The following is an 18,565-nucleotide window of genomic DNA, read 5'->3' as shown; positions in this document are numbered from 1 at the left end:
AACCGCAAACACGTCGGCCGCTCCCCGCCTGTCACGCCGCCGGTCCTGCTCCCTCTCTGCTCTCCACCCGCTTCCTCCGGCACCGCTGCCTCTCCGCAGGAAGGCGACGATCCCAGACCTCTCGGTCTCCGAGCCTAATAGGAAGCGAGCGATCGAGCCGATCCGCAGCGGGCGGGGCTGCCGGGAGCGCTCCGAGCTTCCTCTCGCTCCTCTCGGTCAACAGCGGCGCCCGCAGCCTCCTCCCGGCACTGCAGGCACCGAGCGCTGCCCAGCGCTGCCTTGTACACGGACGGGAAGGAGACATTCGCCGCACGCACCTCCTGCTTTTGTCCAGTCGGTCTCTCCTTCTGTGGTCGAACACATCACGACCGTGAGGAAAGCAGAGGTGTGTCGTGAGCAGGGTGCTTTTAACTCGCAGAAAAATATAATTTGCTATCGGCGATGTAGATAAAGGAAATGTCTTAGTCCTATCAATCTAAAAACACGAGTTGAAGCCGTGTAGCTTGATTGATTGGTAGGACAACAGCAAAACAAAAGAGGTTCACAAATACAATACGCGATGATCAAACACAGAATTCTGCCCGTAGGAGTAGCGGAGATAGACTCATTAACCCAACGGCAGGAACTTTGCCTTAAATTCTCGGGTTCATACAGGAGACGGTCTAAATTAGCTACTGCACTATGAGTGACTAAGAAGAGGCATTTAAAGGCGGAAGAAGGTGAGGTCTAACACAGCCCCTTACAAATACCATGAAGTTTAATTGCTCAGGCACCTCCCAAGTGCTCTGGGATGTCTCCCTATAAGACATTCGTGTGAACAGAGGACAGGAGGAGAACCCCTGGGTACTCAAAGCTCATTATCTCTCACCCCCGGATCTCAGACTGTGGGTCCGTGGAGCACTTTTCGCTGACTGTACTACACCTGACAAGGAATCAGGAAGTATCTGCAGTGAACCTTGCCAGAATAATGTAATGTAATACACACTTACATTTAATAAGTCGTTCTGTAGCAACGAGAAAGGGCTTTCATGTTCTCAAGACCCAAGGTGCAATGAACAGAAGCTTGTTAGCAAGGTACTAATCCTTCCTTATTCACCTTGGTACGACACATTTTCAACAAGATACTGTAGATGAATAGGAGAAGAGGTGGATGCCCTGAACACTGGGGATAACCGTGGATAATTTATCCATGTGGATAAATGGATAATGGATAAATGGATAAATGGACTTGGTTCAAGTACTTAAATCGTTCTTTTGGCAGATCTCTCTGACATTTGATAGAAATTCTCCCGATCTCTCCTGTCTATCCTTGTAAAAACCGATGCAAGAACTATTGAGAATAAAGGGCTGACAATTTAAATAAGGAACAAAGTAGCTTCTCTTTCTGTAAAAAGCAGAGAGAAAGAAAACTAGCTTTTTTTTCACACTTTCTACACTTTCACTTGTGAATGCAAGAAAGATCAGAAATGTTAAAAAAGATTGAATTAACACACAAGATGGAAAACCACTGTTAACAACAGCTAAATGCTCCTACTACTATTCATTTCGACAGCAGAATTCCCAAAGAATTAGCAACATTCTCGTCTTTCACAACTGGTGGATTGCCTGACATTCTCTCCAGTCAACTAACCCCACTCTCAGGTTGCCTTTAAGAGTAAATAAAACAAAAGGAAGAATTAGCTTTGTATCCTGCCATCCAACCAAATCCATGAGCACAATATGTAGAAAAAAAATCGATTAGGAAAGAAGAATCCCCAGCATCAAGTGTCAATTTTGTTTTACCCAAATCCGTCATAGACATACAGTGGATTTTCCTCTCTGGAGTGAGGATTCGCGTTTACCATTACTACTAATACAAATTAAACACAACGTGAAACAACTAGGCAACAACTACGATTAAAACCTGAAACAGATACCACCAAAAAACCAATTATTACAGGCAATAAAGGGAGGGAGGAGTGATCCAGCCTTATCATCCCGTCAGGCAGAGACACAGCAGCACAATTCACTCATATAATGTGGGGGAATAAGAGGAAAAAAGCACAACGCTTCGAAACGGCTCAAAAACAACAACGGCAACATGCAGATTAACAGACCTGAGGTGCGTCGGGATTGGCGGGCTGCTCTCCCTCGACAGCGCTGCTTTTGGAGGTCGGTATCCCCAAGGGCTCCCCACTCAGAAGCTCCTCCGCCGACAGGACGGGCACCGGCGGCGGCGGCGGCGGCCAAGCGGCCTCGGGCACGGCGCGGGCGGGCGGCGGCACACACAGGTTGTAGGAGTAGGGCAAGGTGCCCTCGCAGAAGTCGGCCGGGAAGGCGGCGCCGGCCAGCGAGAAGCGCTGCGCGCCCAGGCAGCGCAGCACGGCGGGCGGCCCGGCCCGGCGCAGCCGCGCCACCACGGCCAGCGCCACGCTCAGCACCAAGAGCGCCGAGAGCAGCGCCAGCGCCAGCACCAGGTAGAACTGCAGCTCGGCCGCCGCCGCCTCGGCGCCCGCCGGCCGCTCGCTCAGCTCCGGCAGCGCCTCCTGCAAGCTCTCGGCCAGCACCACGTGCAGCGTGGCCGTGGCCGACAGCGCCGGCTGCCCGTGGTCCTTCACCACGGCCACCAGCCGCTGCTTGGCCGCGTCCCGCTCGCCCACGGCGCGCGCCGTGCGCACCTCGCCGCTGTGCAGCCCCACGCGGAACAGCGCCGGCTCCGACGCCTGCACCAGCTCGTACGACAGCCACGCGTTGCGCCCCGCGTCCGCGTCCACCGCCACCACCTTGGCCACCAGGTAGCCGGCCTCGGCCGAGCGCGGAACCACCTCGAAAGGCGCCGCCGCCGCCCCTCCCGCAGCCTCTCCCGCCGCCGCCGCCGCCGCCACGGGCCAGAGCACCCTGGGCGCGTTGTCGTTGCGGTCCAGCACGAAGACGCGCACCGTGGCCGTGGAGCTGCGCGCCGGCGAGCCGCCGTCCTGCGCCCGCACGGCCACCGTGAACTCGCGGCACTGCTCGTAGTCCAAGGAGCGCTGCGCGTACAGCGCGCCGCTCCGCGCCTCCACCGACACCAGCGGCGCCGCGCCCGCCGCGCCCGCGCTGCCGCCCGCCAGCCAGTAGCTCACGCGCCCGTTGGCGCCCGCGTCCGCGTCCCGTGCCTGCACGCGCAGCACCAGCGCGCCCGCCGCGTTGTTCTCCGCCACGTACGCGCTGTACGCCGCCTCCTCGAACACCGGCGCGTTGTCGTTCACGTCCGACACCTCCAGCACCAGCTCCCTGCTGCTCCGCAGCGCCGGCCTGCCCCGGTCCCGGGCCACCACCGACACGCGATGCTCCGACGCCTGCTCGCGGTCCAGCGCGCCCGATGTCACCACCTTGTACAAGCCACCGGGGGACGCCACGATCGACAGCGGCACCTCTCCCGACAGCTCGCACGACACCTGACCGTTCTCTCCCGAGTCTGGGTCGTGCACGTTCAGGAGAGCCACCACGGTGCCGACCGGCGAATCCTCGGGCACTGGGTTCGACACAGACAGAAGCGTAATCTCTGGTGGGTTGTCGTTAATATCCAGCACTTCCACTTCCACCCTGCAGTGCGAAACCAGACCGCCTCCGTCCCTTGCCTCCACCAACAACGTGTAACATCTCGTCTCCTCGAAATCGAGCGTCTCTTTTAGCGTGATCGCCCCAGTCTCGGCTTCTATAAAGAATTTCTGGAGTACCTTGGCCAGCGTTTCCCCGAAGCCGTAGATGATGTGGGCGTTAGTGCCGGCATCGGCATCGGAGGCAGAGACATTAAATACAACCATTCCCGGAGGCGTGTCCTCGCGGAGGCTGACGCGGTACCGGTCCTGCGCGAACACGGGTGGGTTGTCATTGGCGTCGGTGACGTTGATCCACAGCTGGGCGGTGCCAGTCCGGGGCGGGTCTCCGCCATCCAGCGCAGTCAGCACCAGTTGGAGGCTAGGCTCATCCTCTCGGTCCAGCGCGTGGTGAAGCACCAGCTCCGCGAACTTACTGCCATCCTGGCTCTCCTTCACCTCCACCACAAAATACTTATTGGTCTCCAGCTCGTAGCACTGCAGCGAGTTACTGCCCACGTCCGCGTCGTCAGCCATGCCCACGGCAAAACGGGCACCGGGGGAAGTAAACTCGTTCATCTCCAGCTGAAATTTGTCCTGTCGAAAACGCGGTGCGTTGTCATTCACGTCCTCTATGTCCACCTGGACGTGGAAAACGTTCAGCGGGTTGTGCACCAGCACCTCGAAGCTGACGGAGCAGGTCGCCGACTCGCCGCACATCTCCTCCCGGTCCAGCCTCTCGTTCACGTACAGGTTCCCGTTCTCCTCATTCACCCTGAAGTATTTCAGCTGCTTCTTGCCGCCAGACGCCACCTGCAGCTTGCGCGCCGGCAGCTCGTCCGCGCTGAGCCCCAGGTCCCGCGCCAGCGGCCCCACGAGCGAGCCTCTGCCCAGCTCCTCGGCGATGGCGTAGCGGACCCGCTCGGCCGCCGCCCGGCACCACACGCACAGCAGCAGCAGCAGCGCGCCCAGCAGCGCTCGCCCGCCGCCCGGCCCAAGCCTCTGCCGCCGCCTCACCGCCATTCTCTGCCCGCTGCGCTCCTGCCTCCTGCCGCTGCCCTGCCTCCCTTCCGGCCGCTCTCGCCGCCCACAACAGACACCGCTCAAAGCCACCCACACCGCTCGGGCCGCCTCTCGCCGCCGCTGCCGCTGCGGCCGGCGCCGGGCGAGCGAGCAGCCTGCGGGGGCAGGACGCTGCGGCGGCGGCGGCTCCAGCGGCGCTCGGCGGCGGCCAACAGCGACACCCGGAGGCGCCGCCGCGACACTGCAGCCGCCGCACGGCCGCGCTCAAGGCCGCCCGGCTTTGGGCGGGGCTCAGCGCCTGCACCGGCCCCGGGGGCTCTCCCCGACCGAAAACACCGAGAGCGGGAGCTACTGCTTAATTCCACTCCAAAGCCTTTATATCTGAGATGTCCTGACGGGTGCTTTTTAGGGCATTCTTATGAGTCAAATTGAACAGTTAGAAGCAAATATATATTTCAGGGGAGTAAAGAATGGAATTCAGCTGCTCTTAATAAAATCACAGTCCATCTACAGAAGCAATAAACGGTAATATAGGGAAGATTTCAAGACCTTTTTAATACTTTGTCACGAGTCTTGAATTGTTAATCATTATGTTAGTCCTTTGTTGAGATGAGTTAATTTCAGATATACCTCAGCCTAAAGCAATGTAAGAATCCCCTATGCCAAGATAGCATAATAACATTTACTCTTTTCCTTCCGACTCGTTAAAGTTATTTCATCTGAATCTCCATATCTGACTGGCTGACAATGGAAAGCGCGAAGCAACGACGAGTCCTTCACAGAGCCAAACAATATTTTCGGTTTCAAACCTAAATTTTTTTAAAGGCCATTTAATCCACAGCTCTGCCATAAGCAGGAACACGTCCTGATAGACTTGAATGTTGGATACACGTCTAAAAATTCTTTGGGCAACATCTTCCATTTTGACACAACACACACTAAAAAGATTTCTCCTAATCAAAAACTACCTGCTTTTAGTGGAAAACAACAGTCTGCTGTCCTATGATCACAGCGTCTCATTAAAAGAGTTTACCTCATACTTCCTACAAGCTTGTTTATAAATAATTTCAGAGGTCTACACAGAGGGATCATTTCTCTATGCTTGAATAACTACACTCCTTCAGTTCTTCTGCATTGCAGACAACCGTTGGGCCGTTGGGCCACTTTCATGATCCTTCTGGGAAATCTAGCATGTCCATTCAGATATTGGCACAAGATCTGCATTCAGTCTGTGCTCTCACAAAAAGAGATTAGAGGAGAGGAAGGACCTGCCTTAACATGCAGGGCAGAGTGCTTGTCATGCAGTGCAGGGCACAATTCCAGCAGCAGGTGCCCATGGGCAGCTCATGCCCCACCTCATCACCCAACAATGACCCAAAGCACTTCTCTGCAAAGCTCTTCCCCATCCCCCACTCTCTCTTTCAACTGGGGATTGCCCCACCCCAGCTGCAGGACCTTGCACTTTGATCCATTTCATGATGGCTGCACGGGGCCACTTCTCCAGCCCATCCCTGGCTGCCATCTCTGCCCTGCAGTCAATCAGCTCCAATCGGTGTCAGCTGCAAATTGCCTGAAGGTGCCTCAATCCCATTGGCCATGCAGGTGCTGAACAGAACTGGGCCCAGTCAGGGCCCTGGAGGGACAGCACAAGTCACTGCTTTGCACCTGGACATGGAGCCACTGTCTGCAACTCTCTGCAGGTGACTCTCCAGCCTGTTCCTCAGCCATCTGACAGCCTCCAGCTGATTGCCCAGCAGGTTCCTCTGGGTGATGGCCTGGGGGACACTGCACACCTTCTCCCACCGGGCCCTGCTCTGTCCATGGAAACCTTGGCTGGCCTGGGTGGTCACTCTGCACTTGGACAGCTGCAGCAGAGATGATCCTGCATGATTACACCACAGACAAAATGTTCCTGGCTGAGCACACCAGGAGTGCTTGTGAAACCCTTCCTCTGTGCACCTGGAAACATCCCAGGGGTGTGTGGGAGCTGCACCTCCACTCGGGCAGCTGGCACAGAGGAGACCTTCCACATGAGATCAGACACCCTGAGCCTGAGCTCATGACAACAAGAAATGCAAGAGTCAGAAACACATGGAAATGGACAGATGCAATAACATCTTCTAGGTCTGCCTTGCTCTACAGAAGCAACTTAAATCCCACTGGACTCCATCAGGCACAGCCTGGTGTTATCTGTGACATGTGACAAGCAAGGCAATGACCCAGAGTTCTTCTCCAGCCTCACACACAGAGCTCCCCTCTCCCCTTTTTCTTCCATGCCAGGCCACTGTGAGGTTTTGCTCGTGGCCATCCCCTCACTGCTCAAATCCATCATGAGATGATAATGCACTGCAGCCACACCCAGAAGGGAGGTGCAATTGTCTGCTCACCACCATTATGATACGGAACTGAAGGATTCTAGAGCACACAAATGATAAACAACCATACTAAAAGATCAGCAGTCATCCAAAGGAGAATGGCTCATCAAACCATTGGCTTTAAGGGAATCTTCTCCCACTCCTTATCACATGCTCTGTTCCACAGAGAGGCAAAGTCTACTAAAGTCATATTTACATCTATTTCTCCCAACAAAAACACATAAAAAGTCACTCTCATATCCCCTGCCGTTCTCTCCCACAGCAACTAGAGCAGGAGACATTGGCACATCACATGTTACTAAAAAAAGGTGTTGCTAATTGGAAGTATACCCACAAATTGTTTAAATCAAGTAAAAACAAAACAAAGCAAAAAATCTGCAAGGAAACCCAAAAACATGAATCAGATCATGGAAGGCAGCATTAGAAGAATACAAGGATTCAGAGATGCTCACAGTGAATTCTTCCAGACCTTCATTGCAGGCCTTAAAATTCATCCCTGAGAGCAGCTGGAAATCACTTACGTCTCAAGGGGCAAGTGTGGCCCTGACATGCACAGCACAGCAGGATAGGGTGGTTATTTACAGAATTAGTCCTCTCCTCAGCAACTCATTCTACTGCATGGCCTGCTCACCTTGCTTGGCCACGAAGTTATGAAACCATCATTTGCACAGTTCTGAAACCATCATTTTAAAAAGCTTCTCAGCAGCGGAATTCCTCAGGTAAATCTTTTGACAATTTACAACCGATTTTCTTATTAATTCTATTTCTTATTCCCCACACAGCGCCCCGTCTGAAGCGACTGAAGTAAGGATGTGATGAAAAACATTAGTCACTGCTTCATATTGAAAAGTACCGACCAGAATTGTGAAAATGAGCTGCAACCTTCTGGGAAACAAAGGCCTGAGTGGAAGTGCAATTACACTTCTGAAGGAACTCTATATTAGTATGTAGCCTAGAGGTACAGATTATGGAGGTTTCACACAGGATTTATAAACTCATCCAGCCAAGAATTATGATTCAACATAAACAGTTACTGTGCAAAATGTTACTCTTGGAGGACTGACATTGTCTTTCATGAAAAAGACACCAGGATCAGAAAACCAATGCCTGTGCCTTGGCCACCAAGCATGAAATCAAACCATTTCTCTGCCAAACCCACACTGAGTCCCCCATTTGCCTGGCACAGAACTGAGCTCTCACCCTCCTCACTCTGCATTCACAGCCTTCAGTTTCACCATCAACACAAACCACAATTTTGGTGCCATGGTTGCCACAGAGAAAGCAACACCTTGGGGAAACATCCATTCATGAAGTTGTATTTGTTGAATGAAATATTCAAGGTCAGGCTGGCTGGGGCTCTGAGCCACGTGCTCTGGTGGAAGATGTCCCTGCCCATGGCAGAGCAGCTGCAACAAGAGACTCTTCAAGGTCCTTTGCAACACAAACCATTCTATGATTCTGTGTTTCTGGGATTCTATGACTACATGTACAGCTACAGGGAATGAATAAGAGATATTCTCCCTACTGGATAATGACATGTTTGGAGTTTGCAAGCTTGCCAGACAAATTCAGCTTTACTCCTTGACAAAAATACAAGCAAACAAACAAACACACCAAGCCAACCCTACCCAACCTCACCCAACGAAACACAACCCACCTCAACCCAAAGATATTATCCAAAGGAACTGAAATTAACCCAGCCAAGAATGGGAAAACACCAGAAGAGTATCAATCATGGCCTCACATTTCAGATTGTATCAACTGCAGTATATACAGAACCCAGGAAACCAAACTGCAACCAATACACAGGGGCCTCACACAGGAGTCACTACACAGGCCCCAGGCTGTCATTTCCTTGGATAGGAAGAGAAAGAAACGCTTGGAACCACAGCTCTGGGCCTCATCTAAACACCAGGACAAACAGAACCGGACACAATTCATTCATTCATTTTGAACTGAATCACACTGAACTCCAGCACCAGCCCTGTCTCTGCATACACAGACTTCTTCTCTCTGGCCAAACATAACATGGAAGCAAATTTTCTATACAGACATTACAGAAGAAACATTGTGTGCAGAGCATCTCAGAGCCCAAGCATCACAACTAAGATTATTCTGCTCCTACATATTACCTAAACAAGAGGGAATTGTCACACAGGCCACAAATTATTACCAGCTCTGTCAAAGACCCACACATCCAAGAATCACCTCAAAGGCAACATCACCATTCTTCAGCACATGGACTCCTCAAAGCATGTGTGACTACCACTCTTGATGCAAAGGAATATGGAACCCAAACTAGGCCATTTCAGTCCAAACCACACAATTGAAAATCATAAGACTCCTCCTGACTCATTTTCAGAAGGCCAGCAATAGCCCTGGGGATCAACAAAACACATGCCATGTCTCCACCAGAACTTCCTCACACACCATGCACCCAACACTCCCACATAAAGCCGTCACAACTCCCGTGGTTAGCAGAGACCTCCAGAATTTTGAGATACTCCATCAAAAGGAAATTTACTCAGAAAGTATCTACGTACTACTATTGATAATATTGGACATCTCACCCTAGCCATGGGACAAGAAAATTATTATTAAATAATTTATTAAAGAGATGTTCTCAAGAAAAATCTTGAAGGAAGTCTCTCTCTTTTCGCCTATAACCATGAGAGAACCATCTTCAGATGATTAGGAGAGCAAGACAGAAACTTAACATCTGCAGGACTGAAGAGCTCACAACTCTCTTCTGGGTTATATAACTCAGAGTAGATGATTGATCATAATGTTCACAGGCACTGAATACACAGCTTGCAATTCCCATACCCCATAAATACAAAATTAAGCTTTGCAGTGACACCATTACTATGGCCAACAAACACTTACTAAGGACCTGCCAGGGTTCTCCATGCAGTTGGAATACAGATCTTCTAAACAATAACTTTGGGGAGAAGAATTCCACATTCCTTCATGCAAGAGATAGAAACTGGACAGGGAATGGAGGAAAACTTTCCCTGGAGTCTTTCAGCAGACATTCACACACAGCTCACAGCACTCAGATTTCCAACCATTCAAACCATCCATGGTTTCCTTTCACCAAGATAGCTTAAAAACATGTGACATTGGGGGCCCATTTCTCCAGACCATTTCTATTCCCAGCACCAATTTCACACAGCTGTCTGTATATCTCTGTGCTGTGGAAGCTACATTTGCTGCTGACTGGAGTTCTGTGAGGAGACTTCAGAGGTCTCAGTGGAAAAGCTGAGCAGTCTTCCAAGGACATTGACTCAGTGAATATCTGCTCACAGGGAATTATGCCCACCTTGCATCTCCAACTACACCTCGAATCTCTCCTTCCCATCCAGGCAATTCTCTTGCCATGCGAAATACCTTCTACCTAAGGCTCATCCAGCACCATCTGACATAGCTCTACCTCAAACAACAAGAAAAAACCAAAGTAGTTCTGCCATTTCCTCCTCCACATGCAGCCACACACAGCCTTTTCAAAGAATCACAACTTCAAGAGGATTCTTCATCCCTATAACAGACGGACAGACATCATCAAGGACCACTTGTTGCCTGGTCAGATCCTCTCTTGGCGACAAAAACCAAAGCACCAATGACACAAACACTTTTCCTGCTACCTTCACTATGTATCATAGCAATAAAGGAGAGCAATAAAGGCTGAGAACAACGTGCACAGAGGTTCCACACAAAGCCATCGGAATTTTGTGCAACAAACATTCTACCTCTTGGAGCACACTAGCTGTTGGAATATACATCAACCTTCGAAAAAGTGTTATTTCTTAATACCATGATCCATCCCTTCAGAAGAGCTACTGCTACAAGGAACACAGATTCTACACAGGGCAGCTGGTATAGTGAAAGCAGTACCTGCAACAGGATCAAATGCCCAAATTCCGAACTCACCAACAACGTGCCAGCAGCAGCCTTATCGCTACTTCCTTCGTCATATACTAGAAGGCTGAGGACCCACCTCATGTTCACACAATGACAGCAAGGGGCTACAAAACCTCAGAACTACACCAACGGAAACCTTACCATACTTTTAGAAAAAGTCTCCGATGCAAGCCAGAGAACACGGCGGGGAAAGGGCAGGGCAGCATCACAAGAAAGCGTCGCGGAGAAAATTTGGAAAAAGGAACTCACCGAGGGAGGGATGGGGTCCGAGGGGAGGGCGCCGGCCGGGTCCCCGTCCCCGAGCAGCGGCGCGGGCTCGTCGGGCGGCGGCCGGGCCGGGAGGGTGTCGCAGCAGCTGGCGGCCGAGAAGCGCAGGTGGCTCTTGCGCGAGTCGGCCGTGAGCGACACGTCGTGCGAGTAGGACCGCAGGAAGGCGCGCACGCCGTCGATGCCCACGAAGTGCGAGACGGGCACGCCGCGCGAGGCGCCGCCGTCCGGCGGCAGCAGCTGCCGGCGGTGGCAGCGGCGCAGGCGCAGCGCCAGCAGCAGCAGCAGGAAGGCCACGAAGAGGCACGAGACGGCGGCCACGGCCAGCACGAGCCAGCGCGTCAGGCTGGCGGCCGGCTCGCCCGGCGCCGCCGCCTCGTGCGCCGCGCCGCCCAGCTCGGCCAGCAGCTCGGCCACGCTCTCGGCCAGCACCACGCTCAGCGTGGCCGTGGCCGACAGCGCCGGCCGCCCGTGGTCCCGCACCAGCACCACCAGGCTGTGGCGTGCCGCGTCGCGGGCCAGCAGCGAGCGCGCCGTGCGCACCTCGCCGCTGTGCGGCCCCACGCGGAACAGCCCCGGCTCCGTGGCCTTGGCCAGCTCGTAGGACAGCCACGCGTTCTGCCCCGCGTCCGCGTCCACCGCCACCACCTTGGCCACCAGCGCGCCGGCCTCCGACCAACGCGGCGCCAGCTCCACGCCCGACCACGCCGCCGCTGCGGCCGCCGGCGGGTACAGCACCTGCGGCGCGTTGTCGTTCTCGTCCACGATCTGCAGCCGCACCGACACGTTGCTGCTCAGCGCCGGCGCGCCGCCGTCCTCCGCCCGCACGCACAGCTGCAGCTCGCGCAGCTGCTCGTAGTCCAAGGAGCGCAGCGCGTACAGCGCGCCCGTCTCCGCCTGCACCGACACGTACGACGACAGCGGCGCGCCCCGCATCCGCCCCTCCGCCAGCCGGTAGCGCACGCGCGCGTTCTGCCCCCAGTCCGCGTCCGTGGCGCGCACCGTCAGCACCAGCGCGCCCGCCGCGTTGTTCTCCGCCAGCCGCGCGCTGTAGCGCTCCTCCGCGAACACCGGTGCGTTGTCGTTCACGTCCAGCACCTGCAGCGCCACCACCGCGCTGCTCTGCAGCGACGGCGACCCGCCGTCGGCCGCCCGCACCGTCACGTTGTACTCCGACACCTGCTCCCGGTCCAGCTCTCTCGCTGTCACCACACGGTAGTAGTCTTCATAGGACTTTTCCAGCCGGAACGGGACGTCCTTGTCGATCGAGCAGCGGACATCACCGTTTGCCCCCGAGTCCCGGTCCTGCACATGTAAGAGTGCGACAATAGTTCCCGGAGGGGCATCCTCCGAGATCTCATTAAGAGCCGACCTCACCGAAATCTTGGGCACGTTGTCATTGACATCGGTCACAGTGATCACGACTTTTGCAGTATCAAAGAGCTCTCCTCCGTCATGTGCCTGAACCTCAAGTTCGTGGGAGGAGATTTCCTCGAAATCCAAGTCGTCATTAAGAGTTATTTCTCCTTTCTCAGAGTCGAGATTAAAAAGTTCTGAGGCTCGGTCTGAAATTTTATGGAAGCTGTATTTCACCTGCCCGTTCAGACCCTCGTCGGCGTCCGTAGCTGTGACGATGACGAGGACAGAGCCCACGGGCACGTCCTCGGGCACACGCACCGTGTACTCCGCCTGGCTGAACACGGGCGCGTTGTCGTTCGCGTCCAGCACCGTCACGCGGATCCGAGCCGTGCCCGTCCGTGCCGGATCGCCGCCGTCCATCGCCCTCAGCACCAGCTCGTGAAACGCCGCTTCCTCCCGGTCCAGCGCCTTGGCCACCACCAGCTCGGGACGCTGATCGCCGCCGGGGCCCGCCTGCACGGCCAGCGAGAAGTGCTCGTCACCGCTCAGCTCGTAGCTCTGCAGCGAATTCCGGCCCGAGTCAGGGTCGTGAGCCTCGGCCAGGGGAAACCGCGACCCTGGGGCTGCCGTCTCACTCATTCTCAGTTCTTTTCCTGCCTGTCGAAAGCTCGGAGCGTTGTCGTTAATGTCCGTGATTTCTATTTCGATTCCATAAACCTGCATCTGTCCCTCCACTATCAGCTCACAGCGCAGCACGCATTTCTCCACCAGCCGGCACAGCTGCTCTCTGTCGATCCTCTGTGCCGTCACTAAGTGTCCCGTCTTCCCGTGCAGAGTGAAATACTGCGTCGTACTTTCAGAGACAACACGGACGGCATTATCGCTGATCTCCGGCAGCTGCAGCCCCAGGTCCTTGGCCGCGTCGCCCACGAACGAGCCCTTGGGCATCTCCTCGGGCACCGAGTAGCGCAGCTGCCCCCACGCCGCCTCCCACGCCGCCAGCAGCACGGCCCAGAGCAGAGCTCGCTGCCGCCGGCCCCAGCGCCTCCCCGCCGCGCACATCTCCACAGCGGCACCGCAACACCGTCGGGAGCTTTCCTCCGCCGCTCACCGATTTGGCTCACGGTGTAGCTCCGGCGCTCTTCTCCCGGCCGCTCCTGCCAGGCCCTTCCGATCCCTTTCAGCACGTCTCCGCGGTGCGGGGATGATCCCAGACTGCTCCACCGCGACTCACACACACCGGGACGGCGAGCGAGCCGGGCCGCAGCGGGCGGGGCTGCAGCGCTCCGAGCTTCCTCTCGGTCAACAGCGGCGCCCGCAGCCCCCTGCCGGCACTGCAGGCACGCAGCGAAATGCAATGTATTTATTTTAATACGACGGACGGTGTATTACGAGTCCTAACACAGTTATATAAACCCAGAATTTTCATCCCAAATATTTGTAGAAAATATGATGGAATGCCCGGCGCAAGGGTAGCAAAAGAAAGCCGTCTCTGATATTTAGTTGTAGGTTACTTCCTGACTCTGTGCCGACTCTATTTACAGCTACCCAGGAGGCAGGAAAGCACATGAAATGAACCTGTCCAGTTTATACAATTATATTCAATCAGGTCATTCTATAACCCCAGGAAGAGTCTTTTCTCAGAAATTAAGATATAAAGGGTTGACACTCATTAGCAAAACCTTGTTCTAATTATTGTGTATTTATATTAGCTATGGCACATTTTAAACAAAATACTTTAAGGCAGCACATGTAAAGAGAAGTACAGCTGCACACCTTAGACTCTCATGGTCTTTGATAAACTTTCAAGTATAGCTGATTCAAGTGCCTAAAGTGTCAATTGGCGAATCTCCTACACATCTTGAATTTTAGACCCTTATTATCCTTTTAAACACACATTGATAAGAAATACTGGAGAGGGAGGGGTGGTAGGGGAACCGACAAACAAGCAAAGAAACAAAACCCCTAAGAGAACGAATTCTCTGTACAGGGCCAAAACTCCTCTCCTTTTATAAAAAGATAAGAAAAGAGGCTCTGAAACAAACAAACAAAACCCCACAACGATATTTCCCCCCGTTTGAGACCTCAATCTTCTTTTACACCTGTGTATGGAGGCAATATTAGGAATGGTTAAAAAAAAAAGAAGTGGGAACTCCCAGGAGGAATGGAAAAAGAAAACTAATGAAATTAACTCGCCCCACTAATGGTACCAGTCCTGCCATTGCTGCAACAGTGTTAACGCAAAAGAGGACGGTCAGTCTCTTCTTTTACTCCGGATGGAGATCTGGTCACTTTTCTATCCATGAGAAACGTCTTTCTGGAGTCTAAGACCGAAAACGTGTTAAACAAGGAGTATGTGGCCAGCTTTTAACCAGGTCCCAAGATACACTTTCAAGATAAACAGACCACTAAGGAAAAATCTGCAGCAGCTAGTATCTGCATTATTTCCCTGATTCCTTCATGAAGAACCACGAATATCCTGCACTCTTATGATTCTCCATCGCAGTTATTCATTAATACGATTTTAGTCAGCTGAAGAGATGCAGACAAAACCTCTTAGAGGAATCGGAAGCTGTGGTCACCGAGAATCAAGTGCTATGACTAATTGCCTGTTCTTAGAAGAAGAAATCATCCAGTTCTTTCATCCCTTCTCGGAGAGGTGGACCAGCCATTCCCACCTACACTAGCAGGGGAAACCCAAGGAAAAGAGAGCAACGGTTTGTATAGATCCAAGGGGAACAGCAGGAAAGAGAAGAGAGGAACTTGCGGCTCTGCAGAAAGAACTGCAGAGAAAAATAATGACTGGAATAATTAAGCAACATCGCCTATCACTCCTGAAGACAACGTATCCCCAAATACACTCGACACTCTTCCAGAAGGGAGAAACAACCTGTAGTTTCTCCTTTCGTGTTGAAAATACACACATCTCAGGAAAAACCCCAAATAACAAGCAAACACATGCCCCATCCTACCAACAAACCAAAAGTACTCATTCCCTTTATTGAACTATGTCACGCAGCATCATCAGATCTCTTTCTGCAGAGTAGAATCCGCATTCTTCATTGAACTGACAAATAATTGTTAAAAAAACCTTTGAAAACTCATGACTGGGAAGTATTCATCCATCCCATAAATGCTGCCTTTTTAGAGCAGCATTCTCTCAAAACATGGGACACTACACAGAAATTTTGGAAACAGGATTAATACACAGGTTTGCATCAGACAAAGAATAACAGGGGGAAAAAAACAGTCAGCCTCACTAGACCTACAATATGTGAAGCAGCCCCCTTTAAAAAAACGGAGGGGCAAGCAGAAGACGGTTAGAACAACATACAACTTCTCAACCATTAGAGCCAGATGCGAGTTCCCTTTGTGAGTAAATACGGAAATAGTATAGCCCAACAGATTATGTCCAGATCTCGACAAAGGTATCAATCCAGGGGAAAAGAGAAAGCCTGTTAAGAAAGTCTCAAGAAAACAGCTTACGGTTTCACAGACCTGCGGTGCGTCGGGATTGGCAGGCACCTCTCCCTCGACAGCGCTGCTATTGGAGCTCTGCTTCTCCAAGGGCTCCCCGCCCAGGAGCTCCTCCGCCGACAGGATGGGCACCGGCGGCGGCGGCGGCCAAGCGGCCTCGGGCACGGCGCGGGCGGGCGGCGGCACGCACAGGTTGTAGGAGTAGGGCAAGGTGCCCTCGCAGAAGTCGGCCGGGAAGGCGGCGCCGGCCAGCGAGAAGCGCTGCGCGCCCAGGCAGCGCAGCCCGGCGGGCGGCCCGGCCCGGCGCAGCCGCGCCACCACGGCCAGCGCCACGCTCAGCACCAAGAGCGCCGAGAGCAGCGCCAGCGCCAGCACCAGGTAGAACTGCAGCTCGGCCGCCGCCGCCGCCTCGGCGCCCGCCGGCCGCTCGCTCAGCTCCGGCAGCGCCTCCTGCAAGCTCTCGGCCAGCACCACGTGCAGCGTGGCCGTGGCCGACAGCGCCGGCTGCCCGTGGTCCTTCACCACGGCCACCAGCCGCTGCTTGGCCGCGTCCCGCTCGCCCACGGCGCGCGCCGTGCGCACCTCGCCGCTGTGCAGCCCCACGCGGAACAGCGCCGGCTCCGACGCCTGCACCAGCTCGTACGACAGCCACGCGTTGCGCCCCGCGTCCGCGTCCACCGCCACCACCTTGGCCACCAGGTAGCCGGCCTCGGCCGAGCGCGGAACCACCTCGAAAGGCGCCGCCGCCGCCCCTCCCGCAGCCTCTCCCGGCCCGGCCGCCGCCGCGGGCCAGAGCACCCTGGGCGCGTTGTCGTTGCGGTCCAGCACGAAGACGCGCACCGTGGCCGTGGAGCTGCGCGCCGGCGAGCCGCCGTCCTGCGCCCGCACGGCCACCGTGAACTCGCGGCACTGCTCGTAGTCCAAGGAGCGCTGCGCGTACAGCGCGCCGCTCCGCGCCTCCACCGACACCAGCGGCGCCGCGCCCGCCGCGCCCGCGCTGCCGCCCGCCAGCCAGTAGCTCACGCGCCCGTTGGCGCCCGCGTCCGCGTCCCGCGCCTGCACGCGCAGCACCAGCGCGCCCGCCGCGTTGTTCTCCGCCACGTACGCGCTGTACGCCGCCTCCTCGAACACCGGCGCGTTGTCGTTCACGTCCGACACCTCCAGCACCAGCTCCCTGCTGCTCCGCAGCGCCGGCCTGCCCCGGTCCCGGGCCACCACCGACACGCGATGCTCCGACGCCTGCTCGCGGTCCAGCGCGCCCGATGTCACCACCTTGTACGAGCCGCCCGACGACGCCACGATCGACAGCGGCGCCTCTCCCGACAGCTCGCACGACACTTGACCGTTCTCACCGGAGTCCAGGTCATTTACGTTCAAGAGAGCCACTAGTGTCCCGACAGGTGCGTCCTCAGGCACCGGGTTCGAGAGCGACAGAATGGTGATCTCAGGAGGATTGTCATTCACATCCAGCACCTCTACTTCCACCTTGCAGTGCGCCACCAAACCCCCTCCATCCATCGCCTCCACAGCCAGGCTGAACGCGCGCGTGTCCTCGAAATCCAGCGCCTCCTGCAGCGTGATTGTCCCCCTTTGGGCATCTACTGTGAACTTCTGAAGCACCTTAGCCGGCATTTCTCCGCAGCCGTAAGTGATGTAGGCGTTGGTGCCTGCATCTGCGTCTGAGGCTGACACGTTCAGCACCGTCGATCCTGGAGGCGTGTCCTCGCGCAGGCTGACGCGGTACCGGTCCTGAGCGAACACGGGTGGGTTGTCATTGGCGTCCGTGACGTTGATCCACAGCTGGGCGGTGCCAGTCCGGGGCGGGTCTCCGCCATCCAGCGCCGTCAGCGTCAGCCGCAAGCTCGGCTCGCTCTCACGGTCCAGTGAGTGGCGCAGCACCAACTCCGCGGATTTGCTGCCGTCTTGGCTCTCCTTCACCTCCACCGTAAAATACTTGTTTGTCTCCAGCTCAAAGCCCTGCAGCGAGTTACTACCCACGTCCGGATCCTCGGCCATGCCCAAGTAAAAACGAGCACCGGGAGAAGTAAACTCGTTAATCTCCAGCTGAAATTTGTCTCGCAGAAAGCGCGGTGTGTTGTCATTCACGTCCTCGATGGACACCTCGACGTGGAAAACGTTCAGCGGGTTGTGCACCAGCACCTCGAAGCTGACGGAGCAGGTCGCCGACTCGCCGCACATCTCCTCCCGGTCCAGCCTCTCGTTCACGTACAGGTTCCCGTTCTCCTCATTCACCCTGAAGTATTTCAGCTGCTTCTTGCCGCCAGACGCCACCTGCAGCTTGCGCGCCGGCAGCTCGTCCGCGCTGAGCCCCAGGTCCCGCGCCAGCGGCCCCACGAGCGAGCCTCTGCCCAGCTCCTCGGCGATGGCGTAGCGGACCCGCTCGGCCGCCGCCAGGCACCACACGCACAGCAGCAGCAGCAGCGCGCTCAGCAGCGCTCGCCCGCCGCCCGGCCCAAGCCTCTGCCGCCGCCTCACCGCCATTCTCTGCCCGCTGCGCTCGCCGCGCTCCTGCCTCCTGCCGCTGCCCTGCCTCCCTTCCAGCCGCTCTCGCCGACCACAACAGAC

General features: G+C 55.3%; 2 protein-coding genes across 2 annotated transcripts; both read right to left on the bottom strand.

Moving 5' to 3' along the window:
* Positions 1–134: 134 nt before the first annotated feature.
* LOC128944481 (protocadherin gamma-B5-like) lies at positions 135–4,580 on the bottom strand. The gene is made up of 2 exons (XM_054287759.1): positions 2,097–4,580; positions 135–347 (listed from the first exon to the last, which is right to left on the bottom strand). The coding sequence occupies exons 1-2, from the start codon at positions 4,578–4,580 to the stop codon at positions 135–137; spliced, it is 2,697 nt and encodes an 898-aa protein (XP_054143734.1).
* Positions 4,581–4,660: 80 nt separating this feature from the next.
* LOC128944479 (uncharacterized) lies at positions 4,661–18,481 on the bottom strand. The gene is made up of 5 exons (XM_054287758.1): positions 15,989–18,481; positions 14,713–14,726; positions 13,737–13,836; positions 11,126–13,600; positions 4,661–4,858 (listed from the first exon to the last, which is right to left on the bottom strand). Exons 1-5 carry the CDS (start codon positions 18,479–18,481, stop codon positions 4,661–4,663), a joined length of 5,280 nt encoding a protein of 1,759 aa, XP_054143733.1.
* Between the last annotated feature and the right edge of the window lie 84 nt (positions 18,482–18,565).

This window comes from Melozone crissalis, unplaced genomic scaffold (assembly GCF_028551555.1).
Source record: "Melozone crissalis strain CALT ecotype California unplaced genomic scaffold, PUWL_Pcris_2 ptg000061l_1, whole genome shotgun sequence".
In the NCBI taxonomy this organism is placed as follows: domain Eukaryota; kingdom Metazoa; phylum Chordata; class Aves; order Passeriformes; family Passerellidae; genus Melozone; species Melozone crissalis.
The sequence above is the reverse complement of the archived record's forward strand: the minus strand, read 5'-3'. Positions and strand labels throughout refer to the sequence as shown.

What these genes read in the sequence shown, in the direction of transcription:
- LOC128944481 (XM_054287759.1), bottom strand. Translation starts at nt 4,580, where the DNA reads ATGGCGGTGAGGCGGCGGCAGAGGCTTGGGCCGGGCGGCGGGCGAGCG. An exon ending in CCAATCCCGACGCACCTCAG is followed by an intron (nt 348 to 2,096) that starts GTCTGTTAATCT and finishes GTTCGACCACAG; the next exon opens with AAGGAGAGACCGACTGGACA.
- LOC128944479 (XM_054287758.1), bottom strand. Translation starts at nt 18,481, where the DNA reads ATGGCGGTGAGGCGGCGGCAGAGGCTTGGGCCGGGCGGCGGGCGAGCG. An exon ending in CGCTCGCCGTCCCGGTGTGT is followed by an intron (nt 13,601 to 13,736) that starts GTGAGTCGCGGT and finishes TGAGCGGCGGAG; the next exon opens with GAAAGCTCCCGACGGTGTTG. An exon ending in CGGACCCCATCCCTCCCTCG is followed by an intron (nt 4,859 to 11,125) that starts GTGAGTTCCTTT and finishes CCCCGCCCAAAG; the next exon opens with CCGGGCGGCCTTGAGCGCGG.